Genomic DNA, 17500 nt, shown 5'->3' on the forward strand with positions numbered 1-17500 from the left:
TGTAATATTGAAGGTAAAAATGAACTGATTTGTATACAAACACTTAAATTACACTTTTATTTATTTTTATAATAATAAAGTTATATGAAATATAAACATTTAAATGGTGGCTGTCATAAAAACCTGCCAGATTTATTCAAACATGCATTAAATATTGAAGAACATTAAAAATTATAATGAATATGTAATATGGTGCATATATTTAGCTAAATGCTCCTCTCTAGAGTTAATTTCTCTCACTGACTAACGAGTTTATGGTCACATGTTTTTTCTGAGGGAAATGTGACGTTACATGACATTGTTTACTGACGTCTTTCCACGGTTGAAACACTGATTGAGCGACTCCATGTCACATGATACGGACTTCGATAAGTTGTACTCTACCTTTAACACACTTTCAGATGCTCATGTTTATCTCGTGCTGTAACTGGTGTTATTAATGCGGAAGAGAAGATCATGTGCTTCTCTAGAGCTGAGCCAGAGCGATCTCACACCACAGCGACAAAACGGCATTTATGTTTTTGAATTTCGTAAGAAAATGGACTTAATTTGAAATCTGAGACTTTGTTTCATATCAATAATAACAAGCACAAAGATTATTGTGATTTATTGGATGGGATGCGCTACAATGTTACATTCATTCATCAACTGAAAACAGGATGACTAATCGATTCTTGAGATTTAAGAATCAATATCGGTTCGTAAAAATGAGAATCGATTAAAATCGAGAAATCGATATTTTTTACCCAGCCCTAGAATGCATGTGTTTATTTCCTGTTTACACTGTCATAAACGCATCCGATCTGTGTCACATATGAGCAAAAAATCGGAATTGGGTCAAATTTCACTGACAGTGTAAACGAGGCCATAAGGTCTGTAAGAATCCCGCTAACATGCTTGTTTTACAGTGTGTGACTCTTTCATTCATTCAGTGAATTGTTGTTTAGTTTGGATGAAGTGGCTGTGTGTGTGCAGGCGAGTCTCGACAGAAGCCGGCGCTGAAACACGCGGACACACTGATGATCCGCAAGAGTTTGATTAAACAGATAAAAGGAAGAGCTGACACACTCCGGGGAAATTTATGACCATGTTTTTCATTAAACCGTTGCTATGGTTACAGCTGAAGTGAAACAAAGCACACATACAGTCAGTGCTGGTGTCGAGGGCTCAGAAATACAGCGCGAGGTGCATTCTGGGTAGAGCTTTCTTCCCAATACGCTTGTGTAAACTAATCTTGAGCGGGTCTGAAACTCAAGCTCCGCTTTGAGCGTTCGCCAGCGCCAGCGATGAGTTTCACTGCCTGACCACAGGCCTTCAGGAGCAGAGGAAGAGCAGGCCGTAGATCTCAGAGACGTCTGAGCTCAGGATGTGACCCGAGGCCTTGAGCAACAGAGAAGGTGTTTCCTTCACACACACACACACACACACACACACACACACACACACTCTCTCATATACACATATACACTCATATACACACACACATGCACTCATATACACTCACACAGACTCTCACAAACACTCATATACACACACACACACACACACACACTCTCTCATATACACATATACACTCATATACACACACACATGCACTCATATACACTCACACAGACTCTCACAAACACTCATATACACACACACACTCACGCGCACACACACACACTCATATCACTCATATACACTCACACACACTCTATTACACACTCTATTACACACTCACAGACAAACTCGCTCACACATACACACACACACACACACAGACTCATATACACACAAACAGTCAAACACGCACACACACACACTCATATCACTCATATACACTAGAGATGCGCGGTTGGCGGTTACAGCCGCGGACTCCGCGGATAAACCGCGGATCGGGCGGATGACGTGACGAAAAATAATATTTTAATTCAATTCGGGCGGGTGGCGGGCGGTTGAACCAATCAAATGAAAAATATTATGTATACAGCAATCAGCGGATGGCGGGCGGGTGCGGTTTTGAAAAGTGGTCAAAAACGTGGTGCGGATGGATGGCGGACGGATGATGAGTTTTGTGATGCGGTTGCGGATGAAATAATAGCCCATCCGCGCATCTCTAATATACACTCACACACACTCTCTCACACACACTCAGACAAACTCACTCACACACTCATATACACTCTCACACACACACACACACTCATATACACTCTCACACACACACTCACACACACTCATACACACACACTCACAGACAAACTCACACACACACATATACACTCTCACACACACACACTCACACACACACACTCATATCACTCATATACACTCACACACACACTCACAGACAAACTCACTCACACACACTCATATACACTCTCACACACACTCACACACACACACACTCATATCACTCATATACACTCTCACACACACTCACACACACACACTCATATCACTCATATACACACACTCTCTCACACACACTCACAGACAAACTCACTCACACACACACTCATAAACACACACACACTCATATACACACACACTCACACACACACACACACACACACACACACACTCAATATAATACACAACCTCCAGGACAGAAATATAAATGTTTCGTGTTTTCAAGCTCTTATCAGCCTGAACCCTGTGCAGAAGTTTACCCGACGGCCCTCAGCGGTGTTTCACACACAGAGGTCGTGACCTGTTGACACACACGTTACAGTTTAACTAACGAGGAGACGTCTGGCGCTCTGAACGACGTCATGGGAACACACAACTTGTGATTTACAGTGATCTTGTTCTTCCAGTGAGAGAATCTCAGAACCAGAACTCCATTTACTGTCGAGTGTGTCTGTAATTCTCCTAAAGCTTTTGATTTTAACCGGCTTGTTCTCGAAAGTCTGAGTCCCTGAACAGGAAAGAACAGTTTCAGGCAATTAGATGACGCAGATGTTTAATTGTCTGAGTGAAAGCAAAACCACTGGGCTCGTCGACTCTGAAACACAGTTATCAGAACTGAGGGATCTGACTCGGCACCTCAAACAGAGGAAGAGAGCGACCCAATAATAACACGTCTTCAAACCGCCCACAGTCACACTGAGTGTTATAATTCATGCTCATTTACATGGACCCGCCCCCACTGATGACATCGTCATTCGAGTTACGGCATTGTATGGTGATTAGTTCCTGTCTCTATGAAGCCCCTCCTCCTGAAAAGCACACTGTGCTCTGATTGGTCAGCTGGAGCAGTGTGCTGTGAGTTTGGGAAATGTCCCGCCCCTTTCCATAACCACCAGTTTAACACACTACTAACTAACTCAACCAGGCCCCGCCCCTTTATTCTGCGTATGAATTGGGTGGCATTTTAACTAATGTATTTAACTAACGTCACAGTAAATGTCCCTTAAAACTTAAACTTTATACCTTAAAACAGTTTGAACGTAACTCGACACCACTGCTTCATGAATATGCAAATTAGGAAACACAGCCCGGCTCAAACTCACCAGTCTCTCTCCGGACAAAACCTCCAGCAGTTTGATGAGCATCCGTCCATCCCGGAGATCCATATACAGGTCCGTGATCCGGCAGGACACGCGCGCCAGGTGTGAGTTCACCCATTTGGTGAAGGTCTTCTTCTGCACGGCCTCTCGCTCATCTGCAGGACGACAACACACACACTTTCTCAATAACTATACTTGTAGTTATGTTATTAAGCACCTTCCTGATCACTCTAAAAGACTGGAGCGGACTTGGAGTGACGGACTGGATCGGATTGATTTAATAAAACTGTTACAACAGCAATACCGGTATTATAAAATAGACAATGATCAAACGATTATTAATAATAATAACACCATTATCTTTTTTTTTTTTTTAAATATGAACAGGAATTATTTAATTTAAAAATAATATTAAATTAAATATTAAATTAAAATAAACAAATAAATTATCTCATAATTAAAATAAATAATCTCTTTAAAATATATTTTAAAATAGATAATCATCATACAGTTATCTCAATTTATTTTTGGTTCTTTATTGTAATACATTTTTTTAAACAAAATAATTAAGTTAAAAAAGTAAGTAAATAAATAAATAAATAAATACAAAATAATTAATTAATACAAAATTATTAAATATAAAAATATTATTTAAATAAAAAATATTTTAAATAAATAAATAAATAATACCGTAATAATAACAATAAAATTCTCAATTTTTTTTTATTAATTGTAATACAATTTTGTATACAAAATGTTATTTGAGCAATCATTTAAATAAGTACGTCTTAATTGTATTTTAAATAATTTGAATACAAAATAATTTAATATAAAAATATTAATATAATATAAAATATATTTTAAAATAATAAATAATAATAATAACAATACAATTATCTCAATCTTAATACACTTTTAATACAAACTATTATTTAAACAATACTTTAAATAAAACATATTGTTAAATAAATAAATAAATTTCCTATGATTCCCATAAACAATATTCCATAATTTTATGTAATATACTAAATTAGCAGTGTGCTATTTATGGTTAACAAGCAATGAAATGATAAAAAAAATATTATTTGCCATATTATTTATCTGCTACAAACTGAAACTGAAAATGTTATATGTGCTATATTTAGACAGGAATGAACTAGTTTTTCTAGGAAGAAATGAGGCCGTTGTAATGGTCCACAAACTCTGCACCAGGCCACCCCCAAAAAACATTCCCGAATACTAATGACTGTTTTTGGACGAGGAATCAAATGATTTTAAAATAGTCTGTGTTCAACCATGTCGTAACCCGAAACCCTGTTGTTCGCCCTGCCAAATGTTCAGCCACTTTCTAGCCATTATCCCATAATTCATGTTCCAGAGACGATTCCTCCACCAATCGAACGCAGCGAACAATGTAAAGCAGACAAAGGGTGTTTATTTATGCTGGTCCGCCCACGGGTGAGCGGTTCAAATGCACAAACTTATTTATAATCCTCCCAATTTTCCTGTTATTGCATTCCTCGTCCGCGCACAGACGTAAGCGTCTGATTCGATTGTTTTCCCGCCTCCTTTTTCCTGGTTGACCCCTGTGTGTTAAAGACGACAGACCGACCACACCCCCACAGCGAGGGTCCGTCTGAGACCGGGATCGATGAGAGGAAGACGAGAACAGGGAGGGAGAGAATGAAGGGAGAGGTCGTCTGTGACAGTCTGACCCGAAACACAACAGAACCAACAAACAGAGGAAGAGGAACATCTGCCAGAGGACACACACATCTACAGCTGTGTGTGATGAAAGCACCATCAAAAAAAAAAAAAAAAAAAAGTAATTTTTTTTTAAATAAAATTAAATAATGAATTTTTTTTAAATAAAATTAATGGAAAAAAAATGTAAACAATGAAAAAAAATATTGTCTGTGTAAATAAATATTAATAATAATAACGGATGACTGGGTAAATAATATAAAATAAGATATTTGGTGTCTGGGTAAATAAAATAAAATAAAATAAAATATTTTTAAATAAATAAATAAAAATAATGAATAAATTTTTTAGGACCATTAAGAATTTTTGCATTGTGATATTATTTTGATTATAACTAAGCACATTTACACTTTCTGCTGCTCATTTTACTTCTAAGCTTTAGTTTTTGACTAATTCTCAATGTCAGTTTTCAATATGGTAACTTTTTACTGGGGTGAATGTGCTTAATTGTTATGATAATAATAGTAAAAATAATGAAAACAATGCTAAATATCTTAGGTCCTAAAATATGCCTTATTTTCTCCATGCAAAATATCACTTGTTTTATATACTGTATTTCACTTTAAAGTACTTGATTGGCAATGATTGTGTTTACATACAATACTGCCAAATAATTATACACAAAACAAATTATATATATATATATATATATATATATATATATATATGAAGACTTCAGATGCAAAAGCCTCTAAGTGCCATCTGACATTTCCTTCTAGAATGATCATTTTTATCAAGCTTGTATGTTTATGTTCAGTTATTTCACTTTAATGGCAATGAAAATGACCTAGTAATTGTCATTTAAGTGAAATTACTGAACTTAAATATACGAGCTTGATAAAAATACTCATTTTAGAAGAAAATTTCAGATGTCACTTAGAGGCTTTTGCATCTGAAGTCTTCATATATATATATATGTATATATAGTTCTTGATAGATTTCGTGAGAATCATCATCCTGTATTGTGTCATTTCTACTCATAACACTCTTGTGAAGTGTTCTGAAGCTCATACAGAGAGTGTATATGTATGTACGCCTGCTATATAGACTTCTACTTAAAACAATGAGAATCATTCTTGAACAGCATGTGCAAAACTGATGATTGATTCTGTCCAAAGGCGACGGAACGGCTATGAAAGCAAATTCTAGATGGAAGCAGAACACAGTGACTTCATCTCTCATGTCAAGCTTCACACACACTCCTACATAAACACACAGAGAAACGTCTGGCGGGTTTATTCTCTTCTCCTGCATGGACCACATGTTAAAATGCACCTCAATGCAAATGCATGATCACAAACACACTCAAAACACATCTGGAATGAGGCCGGCGTAATATCTCAATTTTATCTCGTTGAAAGCAGTGATATTAAATGGCAAGCAGTTTGTTGAAGTTTCACAGAAGAAGGACAACAAAGTACCAGATCTCAACTCTGAGAAACAAAGACATTTAAATGGAATATAAGATTCCTGAAATCTCCTGAGCTGTTAAACTCTGAGCAACACACTTCTCCTCTGGGTTCATGCAAACTCACTTTTATAAACTCAATCCAAACCACAACATTTCAGAATGCATGTTTTTCCTGGATGAGGAAAAAACTACATATTTCAACAGAGTCAGCAGGAAAAACAGATAACTCTCTGTTCCTTCCTCTGCTTAACATCTGATCTGACTATAGCAGCGCTTTAAGATCTTTAGCAAAGTGTCTTCTCTGTTTACTGTCAGTGCTGTCTAGGAGAAACTATACTTTTTATGGAAAAAAATAAAATAAAATGCATTTTTATTAAATTAAGATTAATTACTTTTTTTTAAATGCAAACTTTTCATGTCTCTTCTCTATTCTCTATTTCTAAAAGAGCTATAATTTTAATTGCAAATAAATTAAATTAAATTTGTATAATGAAAATCTATTTTAATTCAATAAATTAAATTAAATTAATTACTTTTTTGTAAAAATTACATTTTTATGTCTGTTCTCTGTTTATTCAATGCTGTCTAGGAAAAATAAATAAATAAATAAATAAATAAATAAAATAAAATAAAATAAAATAAAATAAAATAAAATAAAATAAAATAAAATAAAATAAAATAAAATAAAATAAAATAAAATAAAATAAAAATAAAAATGACTTTTGAGCTAATTCTCAATGCGATTCTTCTGCTTGAACATTGAAGATTTGAAGATTTGAGCAAAGTGTCTAGCAGAAACGATCAGTGAAATGAAACGATCTGTGTTTTCTGGCGACCTGGTTGCGACCTGCTCCTGACTTGACGAGCTCCTCCTCGGTTCGGGCTGGCGTGCTGCTGAACTAAGGCTGCTTTGTGAACCGATAACATCGCAGCCAATGCCACCAAACGCTACATATTAGCCGGGCCTCCGGATCCTCCCAGAGGATTGTGGGAAGGGCAAACAATGGCGTCAGTGTTCCTCCCCTCGGCCCGGCACAAACCGCAGGGAACGCTGCAGGAATGCGGCAGCATCTGGACTCAACACTGGGTAAACGCGCTACACTCCCACCGAAATCTGCTTTAATATCAATGAACGCGTTATAAAGTCTTCAAACACGGCTTATCTCACATCTCCAGTGTTTATGAGCTCTTAGATCCCTGCTTGCTTGAAGATGAATGGCTATATCACACCAAAAGGATTGTATACAATTGTATATAAGTATTCTTGAGGAATTTTGTTGCGCAATTTTACATTATTTTTGTGATAAAGCACACTTAAAGCGTCACTTTACTTTTGAGCTAATTCATTAAATTTGAAGATTTAAGCATCTCAGGATATTCAGCAAAGTGTCAAAGTGTGCTGAAACAGCTGAATATAATATAAACTATAAAATATAATATAATATAAACTATAAAATAAAATAAATAATGTATAATAAAATAAAATATGAAAATATGAAAATAAATAAAAAACATAAAAAATACAATACTACTAATAAAATTAAATTAAATAAAAAATTTAATTAAATAAATTAACTGATGACTTGAACATAAATGGCTATATAATACTGTTGTTAAATTAAATTAAAAAATAAAATAAAAATAGAACTGTTAAATGAAGTAAAAAAATCTAATCAAATAAATAATAATAAAAATATATTAATTAATTAATTAATTAATTAATTAAAAAATGAAATGAAATGAAATGAAATGAAATGAAATGAAATGAAATGAAATTAAATTAAATTAAATTAAATTAAATGGTGGGTTTGCTGTTAACACTTCGAAGGAGGTTGCATACAAGTATTCTTATGTGGAAAAAAATATCCAGAAAATGGGATTTAATATATTTTGAGTGCAATGGCAAAGTCAACTAAATGTCAGCCAACATTTGCCTTTGAGCATCTAAGATAAATCAATACTGGAGTCTGGCTCGTTCACCAGGTCAGGAGGTCGAATTAGTCACAGTGACGGTTTAAGCTAAAGCTCATGCATAAATGGTTCATACTAGTATATTTCAATAAGGAGAACACTGGAAACTTCTCTATTGTATTAACATGCATTCTAGAAATATAACCTCCACTTCCACGCTAACGTTTCAGAGGTTGATAGTGAATACAGAACGAGTCAGTGAGATGTTCTCTGCTATCTGATGAGGGTTGTGAGAGTTCAGGGACTGTTGATTTATTGGCGTTTCCTGCATCCTCAAAATCTTTGTTTGCTGACCTCAAAACAAACCACACCCTATCCTGCAACACACAGATAGTATTGTCTTTACTTTCAGGGGAACAATATGATCAAACTATCAGGAACAAAAAGTTGGATCATGCAAAAAATGCAAATAAAATGCACAAATTTAAGGGATTTAGACATGCACTAGTGTTCGAAAGTTGGCGGCATTTATTTGATCAAAAATACGTTATAAATAGTAAAATATTATTTCAATTTAGAATAGCAATTTTCTATGTGAATATTTAGTGAAGTGTAATTTATTCTGCATCATTCCTCCAGTCTTCAGTGTCACATGATCCTTCAGAAATCATTCTAATATGATTTGATGATCAAGAAACATTTATGATTATTATCAGTGTTGAAAACAGTTCATATTTTGGTGGAAATGGCAATACATTTTTTCCAAGAAAAAAACAAACAAACAAAAAAAAACATTTATTTGTGTTACACTGCTAAATAAAAGTGTTATTTTTAAACTTTTGAACGGTAGTCCATATTAAGTTTTTGTAATTACATTTCAGGATTTATATTAATTACGGTCAGCCTTTGTCCAACTCTGAAAGAACAAAAAAGCAATCATAATATATTATTTTGAATCAGTCTGAACGTGAATTCCAGTGAAATGAAAAAGACCAGACCAGCATTCTTCCCATCACATATATTACTAAACCTCGAAATCTCGATACGGAAACACGAGAGGGTCAAATCTGGGGTCAGAGATAAGTGAAATCAGCTTTTCATATGAATCATTTTCTACTGAGATGATGAATCATTAAAATCAAACATGGAAGGACCGAGAAAGGTAGTCGATGGGTGTTTTCCTCTTTTTCCCTGATTTATCTGCTTCCCGTGGCGTAAACGTCAGCAGAATGGAATTCCGAAGACTTCCTGCGGAGTGGACAGATCTCTGAGGTCACCGTATCACGTTCAGCACTCAGCTCGAAAATAAACCCAGAGTTTCAACACTTCTGGCTGAAACCACAACACACAGTCTGAGCATTTGAAACAAGGGCAAAAATAATAAAGATGTGAAGTTTGAAATATTCTAGAGGCAGTAAATGCGCGCGCTGATGAGAAACACATGCAGCGTGAAACAGGCTCCTCATAAAGACAACACTGTAAGGTATTTTTGGGCAAAATAGAATGTTGAGTGGATATATGTTTATGTTTGACCTCTCTTTCATGTCTTCTTTATGTAATTATGTCAAAATGCCCATCTTGGCAAGTATCCTTGTAAACAGAAGTGTATGTCTTAGCTAAAAAGTAAACAGTTGAGAAATAAAATGTGTGTGTATCAGTATATTGGATCCGTGCATTAGCTCTTAAAGGGACAGCAGCCTAATAAACCTAATAAACCTAATAAACATAATAAACATAATAAATATAATAAACTTAATAAAACGAATAAACCTAATAAACCTAATAAACCTAATAAACATAATAAACATGATAAACATAATAAACATAATACACATAATAAATATAATAAACCTAATAAACCTAATAAACATAATAAACATAAAAAACATAATAAATCTGCTGCTGTCTTCGTTTTTTTTACAACAAAAGACAAAGAACAATCGCTCATTGCTCTTCACGGAATAACTTTTGTAACTTTAATGAGGATTAATCTACATTTCATGCCTGGTAAAAAAATATTTAGGGTTGGAATTTTATATATATATATAAATCTTATATATAAAATATAGATATTTTTTAAAAAATTCACTAAAATGAAAAATATAAAACATTGTTTTCAGTAACTGAAATTAAGCTGAAATAAAATGCAATATAAATAATACCTGAAAGCTTAAACTTGTATTAAATCTTAAAATATAAAAAATGTATTCCAGTAACTGAACTTAAGCTGAAATAAAATATAATATAAATATTACCTGAAAGCTTAAATTTTAATATTTATATATATACAGTATATATAAAATAATAAAATATATATAGAAATATTTCAGAATACTGAGTTATTTTATAACTGTATTAAAAAAGTTAAAAATAATAATAATATATATATATATATATATATATATATATATATATATATATATATATATATATATATATATATATAGTAGATTTTTATGTATATGAATATATTTCCATTATTATAAGAAAACAAGAATATATATACACACAGCTCGTCATTTGTCACATTTGTCACGTTTAAACAACCCGAGCAGGAGGGAAGCAGATGCATGTTTATCATGCCATATTTTAAGTGATGACATTCCTGTTGTGGGACCTCACAGTTCCTGCAGTGTTACGGAGAGACAGCGATGAATGACCCGCTTCACCAGGAACATTCTCTCACGAGGGAACAGACTCAGATTTACAGTCCATGATAATGTCAGCTAAATGAGCTAATGGTCAGAAATCACTCCAAATCAGTCACTTACTAGTTTACATTTGCTGCCTATATATATATATAGGGCGCTAGAGTTCGGAACAGAGCTGTTGATAAACTGAACTGAGGACTAGGAGAGTCTGAGGAGTCTGTCAAGCGATCACAGGTGTAATATCTCGAGCTCAATCTGCCCAGTTTCAGGTTGACTGGTTTAAACTCCACCCTTAGTTTCAGAGACACACGACACACAGAAGCGAGGATGCGCTCGAGTGCATCGCTGCAGATGTGCCGAGGACACAACACAACACTTACTACTCATTTGCATTTGTGCTCATAACCTTTTCTCAGAGTTTCGCATCCATAAATGTTTTTTTGTTGTTTTTTTTTTTACCATTTCTGGCTGTATCGTGTTCTTGAGTTGCTATGATTCTTTGGAGAAAAAAACACTGCATAACTTTATTTTTCCAGCTGATGTTATCAATGCCACTTATTGTTTAATCATAATTTTTTAAGGTCTTATAGAAACACTTTCCCCCCATCCAATCATTTACAAACATTTAGCAAGTAAAATTATGCAAATGGTGTTGTTTTCAGTAACTAAAATAAAGCTGAAATAAAAATTAAAAAAAAAAAAAAAAATGTTTTATAATGTTTTATTTATATAATTTTTTATATATAAATAAATTTAAATAAATAATAATAAAAAAAATCAAAACAATTTTCACTTAATAAAATAAAAACAATTATATAAATAAATTTAAATAAATAAATAAATAAAATTAAAAATATAAAACATTGTTTTCAGTAACTGAAATTAAGCTGAAATAAAATGCAATATAAATAATACCTGAAAGCTTAAACATTTATTAAATCTTAAAATATAAAAAATGTATTCCATTAACTGAACTTAAGCTGAAATAAAATATAATATAAATATTACCTGAAAGCTTAAATTTGAATTATATATTATATATATATATATATATATATATTATATACTATATATATTACCTACATTTTTTAAACTTAGAAATTAAATAATTAAGTTGAAGTTGAAGACTAAAAAAGCTGTATAGAAATATTTATTAAAAAAACGATATATATATAAATTACAAAAGCACAAAGGCTAATTCAAAATATGACAGAATATAAATAATACTAGAAAAACTTGCCAAAACAGGTTTTCGAATGAAATGAAACGTGTGCAATGAAAAAATAATAATTGTTTTGTGAAATGAAACGTGATTTTAATTGGAAACCTTAATTTTTTAGGGTGTCACAGAATGACTTTTGAGTGAGTGTTCAGTGCAGGAAAGGCTTCAGTGATTCATGGCTTCACGTATCTCTGAACGCCCAGCTGGGTTTCCCTTCACCGATTACACTGACGCTGACAGTCCAACTGAGAAGTTTACATCAGTGTGGCTTCATCATGACAGGCCATTGAGTGAGTCAAACATCCTCACACTGACCCGGACCATTCAGGCATCTCACTCGGCCTCGCTTTCAGTGGCGTATCTCTGCCAACAGCCCAACAGAAGGTCATTGAGGAGACCAGACGCTTGGCAGCACGACACACGACGACAAAAGCTCTGCTTCGGCACGAACCCCATGAGCAAAACTGGCCTATCGAGGTCTGTTTGAGTCGGTCCAACATCAGCTGGACGCAGTCTTACCGTCAGTAAACTATCAGTGCAAATAGAAGCTGCCAGGATCATGTGTTTAGACTATTGAAGCTGGTCCACAATAGCACTGGAAATCCAAGAATCTGTCATTTATCTTGGCTATAATCTCTTCTGTCAGGAGGGTTTGAAGAATGCTCTTGTGTAGTTTGCATTGATTTTTAAGAGGCATAATAAAACACGGAACTTCTTGACTTTGGCGGGGTTACAACTTCTAAATATCTTAATATCAAACCATCACATCTGAGGAACAAGATTCTACATGTCAAGTATGAAAGCAAATGCAATCTAATATGTGCTATCAGTACACAAGCATGAGCTAAAGTCGCATTTTAACCCGATAACACACAATGCACAAATCCACAATGCAGTTGACATTAAAAGAACAAATTCACTCAGAAAGAAAAAGCAAGTAATCCATTGAATTAAACTGGGAAATTTTGAAGTCGAAAAACTAAAATTGTGAATTATGCATGACGAATTTTAAAGTATTTGGGTGGTGACAGCAATACATATTAAGTTATTTACAACCCTGAGATGAAGCTGAATTAGTCAATCTATTATAACACAGGTAAAAGGTCAAGTTTTCATCATTAAACTACTTAAAATAAGTACATGGTTAATCTGAGCTACTCATTAAACACATTTCTTTAGATAAAATCATCTGCTAAATGTGTAATGTAGATGTAAGCTGCATTTTCAGCCCATCTAGAGTATCCATTTCTCATCCGACCTCACCAGCATGACCTCAAACTGAGCCGTGATTCATCGACGTTTACTTATTAACTGATAACAGAGCAATGACTCGTTTCATACTAAACAAACTTGTGCAATCTCATCATGCATGCATGACTCTTAAAATGCTTGCTTTGGTTTAATAGAAGCAATGTGTAAGAGCATTGAGACTCAAACCCCAAAATCAGAGCTCTGAGAGGACATCTGCACTACAGTAAAGGCAAACGAAAGCAATGGCGTAAGCGTGTGAAATCGCTGAGTGTGTGAAGTGCCGAATGCCTAGTGCACATCTATTGATTTACACACAATTAGAAAAGATGCGACTAACACACAATTTCTCGAGCTGCAAAACCAGGCTGGTGAATGCAAAGTGTCCACAACAGTCATGCATGGTACAATGCGACTGCTTTGTCAAACTATTTAAAGTACAAGCTGTCACTGGGGCGGTACCTTTTTAAAGATGCACATTTGTACCTAAAAAGTGCTTATTAGGCACATATTGGCACTAAAAGTGCACATATTAATACCTAAATAGTAAATATTAGAACCTTTTTAAAGGGTACAATCCCAGTGACAGCTTTTGCACCATTTTTTCTGAGAGTGAACAATGAGTAACAGTAAAGGCCTCATGTGTATCTTATTCTAAACGGCTGGACTCATTAGCACTCGCGATTCAAATGCATATGAAGCCGCAGCTTTAAGAAACATGCCACTATCAGTGTGATAGTCAGCAGAACAAAACAACCACTCCCACCTTCCCCGGGCTTTCCATTGTTGTCTATGACGGGCCATTCAGCCCCCTTATTGACTCGGATCCCGGGGATTTTGGGGAAGGGAGGTTAAGCACAGAAGTTGCATGTTTGCATGAAAAGCATGCAAAAAATAAATAAATAAACTGACCATCTAAAATCCTTTGCACTAATCCAGTCTGCAACTCCCAATTCCACCAGACACCCTTTCAGTGAGGATTACAGGGAGAGTAAAGCACAAACTCCTGCTTTCAATGCATCTGTAAACCCATGCATTCTGTGCATATTCTATGCATCTGTAAAATCACAGCCGCAGTGCTGAAGGAAACTCATGAATCGGCATCATAACGGTGCTCAGCGTAGCAACGCCTGTAAACAATGCATTCCCACATCCGGGACGCATCTTACCTTGCAGCTGCTTGAAACGCCCCTCGAGCTGGTTGTAGTTGAAGGGCATTTGCGCGGGGAAGCTCGGCTCCTGGTAAAAGCCCTCGGGGGCCCCGGACTCCCACTCCAAATCCATGATCCCTGACCGAGAGGGAAACTATTTCCAGATTCCTCCCAGAAAACCACGGAATGAGAAGGAACAACAGACGAGGAAAAGCTTATTTCTGCTCCTCTTTAAAGATATCCAAAGAGCAAGAGGTTTCCGTCCCAGACTAATGTCCTAAAGGAGACGTGCATGCTTGTTCGTCTTCCCATTCAAAAGAAGCGTCTCCCCCACAAAAAACTCCAGCACACACACAAACGCCCCTCCTCCGGTCACACACACACTCAGACTCAGAGGATGGCTTGCCCACACACTCCTCGAGCCGACCCGTTTGAGACCGACCTGCTCTGAATCTGCAGGAGTCAATGGAAGGGTTTCTGTGAGACTCCTTTAGCGGAGCAGAAGAGGAGGGCAAGAGGGTTGTAATTTCACCAGCCTGTGTGTTTGCACATGATGTCACCACCTCATTACAATGAAAGAGGAGGAGGAGGAGGAGAAGACGGGCCGTACCAAGTCTCCGGATGAGATGGGGGAGGAGAAAGAGCAGGAAGTCGGCTCATTTCCATGCATTGTTATTTAAAAGTCATGCAACACAAGCAAAGTCGCATTAGAAATGCGGAATGGCCTTTTTGGAATGTTGGACTGACTTGCATCCTGTCTAGAATTCCACTTCCCTAAAATTCCATTTGCTTAAAATTCCGTTTGCCTGAAATTCCACTGGCCTCCTCCTCTTGTTTCCCCCCTCCCGCCGTCCATCTGTTTGCAAGGTGAGGAGAGACTCTGCCATGAATGCAGACTTTGAACTACTTCTCAAAGTTTGCCTATTGAATTGCACTCCGCTGTAAAACAAACATCTGCTGTAATTCCCACTCAGGAATCTCACTCACACGGCTACGTCAGGATCCAGCACACACAGACGAACTGTCACGGTGGCAAACGCTCCTGTCTGCTTTTCGTTACGGGTCTTAAACGTCATAAAAAGCAGGATTATGCAAACTAAGGCCCTCAACGGTGAATTAAAAGCCACACTGAGAAAGAAAACGGATCATGGGATATTTACAGGAAACTAAGGAGTGTTTTTATGAGAGTGGAGCGCTGATATGAAACGCTGCATGAAATGTTATAAATCAAGCAATAAAACGCTGGTTTGTTTTCTGTCAGCAACAGTGTTCCTGGCACACAGCAAGCATTTGTTTCTGCTTAATGAAGAAAGAGGTTTATGTTGTTTTCTTCATTGACATTCAGAATAAAAACGTGAATAACAGGCTAATATTTGTTTATGTTTTAATAATTGAATGTGTTTTTGTCATTTTAATTAGTTTTTTATCCTCTTTTTATTTAGTTTTGGTAATTTTAGTACTTTAGCTTATTTCAGGCAAACATTTATAACCCCAATTTCTATTAACATTTTTATTAGAAAAATAGGTTGCACTTTATTTTACAATAGGTGCATGTACTTAAAAGTGCTGTGTTAATATAAGGTAACTACATTGGTTAAGGTTAGGTTCAGGGTTAGTACCTATAGTTATTACCCAAATATTGTAATTACTATAATAAGTACATCATATGTACTTATTATAGGACAGGGCTGTAAAATAAAGTGCTACCGAAAAATAAAAATGTAAAATGTTCTGCTCTTTCATTAAGAAGTATTAGGCTTTACCATAGTAGAGTGATATGATATATATATATATATATATCATCATACTGAATGGATGCTATATTAATATAATATTATTTACACAGTACGCCATGGTACTTAAAAAAATAATCACTCTTTCCACAAGACAGCATCCTCAAGGAACCATGAGATTAGCTATAATGTGACCAAATGTGTCCCATGATCCTGTATTTCCAAATGAAACAAATGTTGGATTATTCCTCGGAGTGTCTAGCGTGGGATCGCGGCCCGAGGGTGTTCTGGTGGATCTGGGTCGGCAGTGAGAGGGATATTTGTGCAGAAACACAGTCGGTTGTGTCATTTTGAAGTCACAAGACGTCCACGTGTCCTCAGCGCGCTTAATTCACCTCCGTCTGCACTTGTGTTCTCTGTCACAAGTGTGTGTCTGACTCTCAGAGCTGAAATCATCCCTCGCGCCGCGACAAACAGCCCACGATAAAGGAGCGCCTACTCTCAAACACGCAAACGCTCCGTGGAATAATCTGGAGATAACCGGATGAATATATCGGGAAATGATGGGAAATGAAGGGCAATACACACCCTAACCCTAATGTGTGTGTGTGGATTTCCATTCATTCATCAATGATAAATGATTCAAAAATATATATTTTTTAAAAGATGAAAGTATATTATATTATATTATATTATATTATATTATATTATATTATATTATATTATATTATATTATATTATATTATATTATTTGAAGATATATAATGATAAATATTTTAACAATAAAAGCCGGAAAAATGTGAAGCCAAAATAAAGGGAAAAAAATATTTATACATTTTATAAATGTAAAAAAATGAATAATAATACAATTATTTTAAAATATTATATTTAAAAGATAAAAGCATATTATATTAT

At 35.3% G+C, this 17500-nt stretch overlaps 1 protein-coding gene across 3 annotated transcripts in view; it reads right to left on the bottom strand.

The window, feature by feature from the left end:
• Nucleotides 1-17500, bottom strand: part of sptbn1 (spectrin, beta, non-erythrocytic 1) — a 112514-nt gene that overhangs the window by 53022 nt on the left and 41992 nt on the right. For 2 of the 3 annotated variants that reach the window (XM_084101735.1, XM_084101736.1), the window contains exon 3: nucleotides 3498-3649. In XM_084101735.1, coding sequence (XP_083957861.1) covers nucleotides 3498-3649 — 152 coding nt within the window. Of the gene's footprint in view, nucleotides 1-3497; nucleotides 3650-14870; nucleotides 15414-17500 lie in introns of those variants that run through there. The other variant, XM_084101737.1, reaches the window with a different exon arrangement.

Source organism: Abramis brama (assembly GCF_963993115.1).
Source record: "Abramis brama genome assembly, chromosome: 23".
NCBI lineage: Eukaryota > Metazoa > Chordata > Actinopteri > Cypriniformes > Leuciscidae > Abramis > Abramis brama.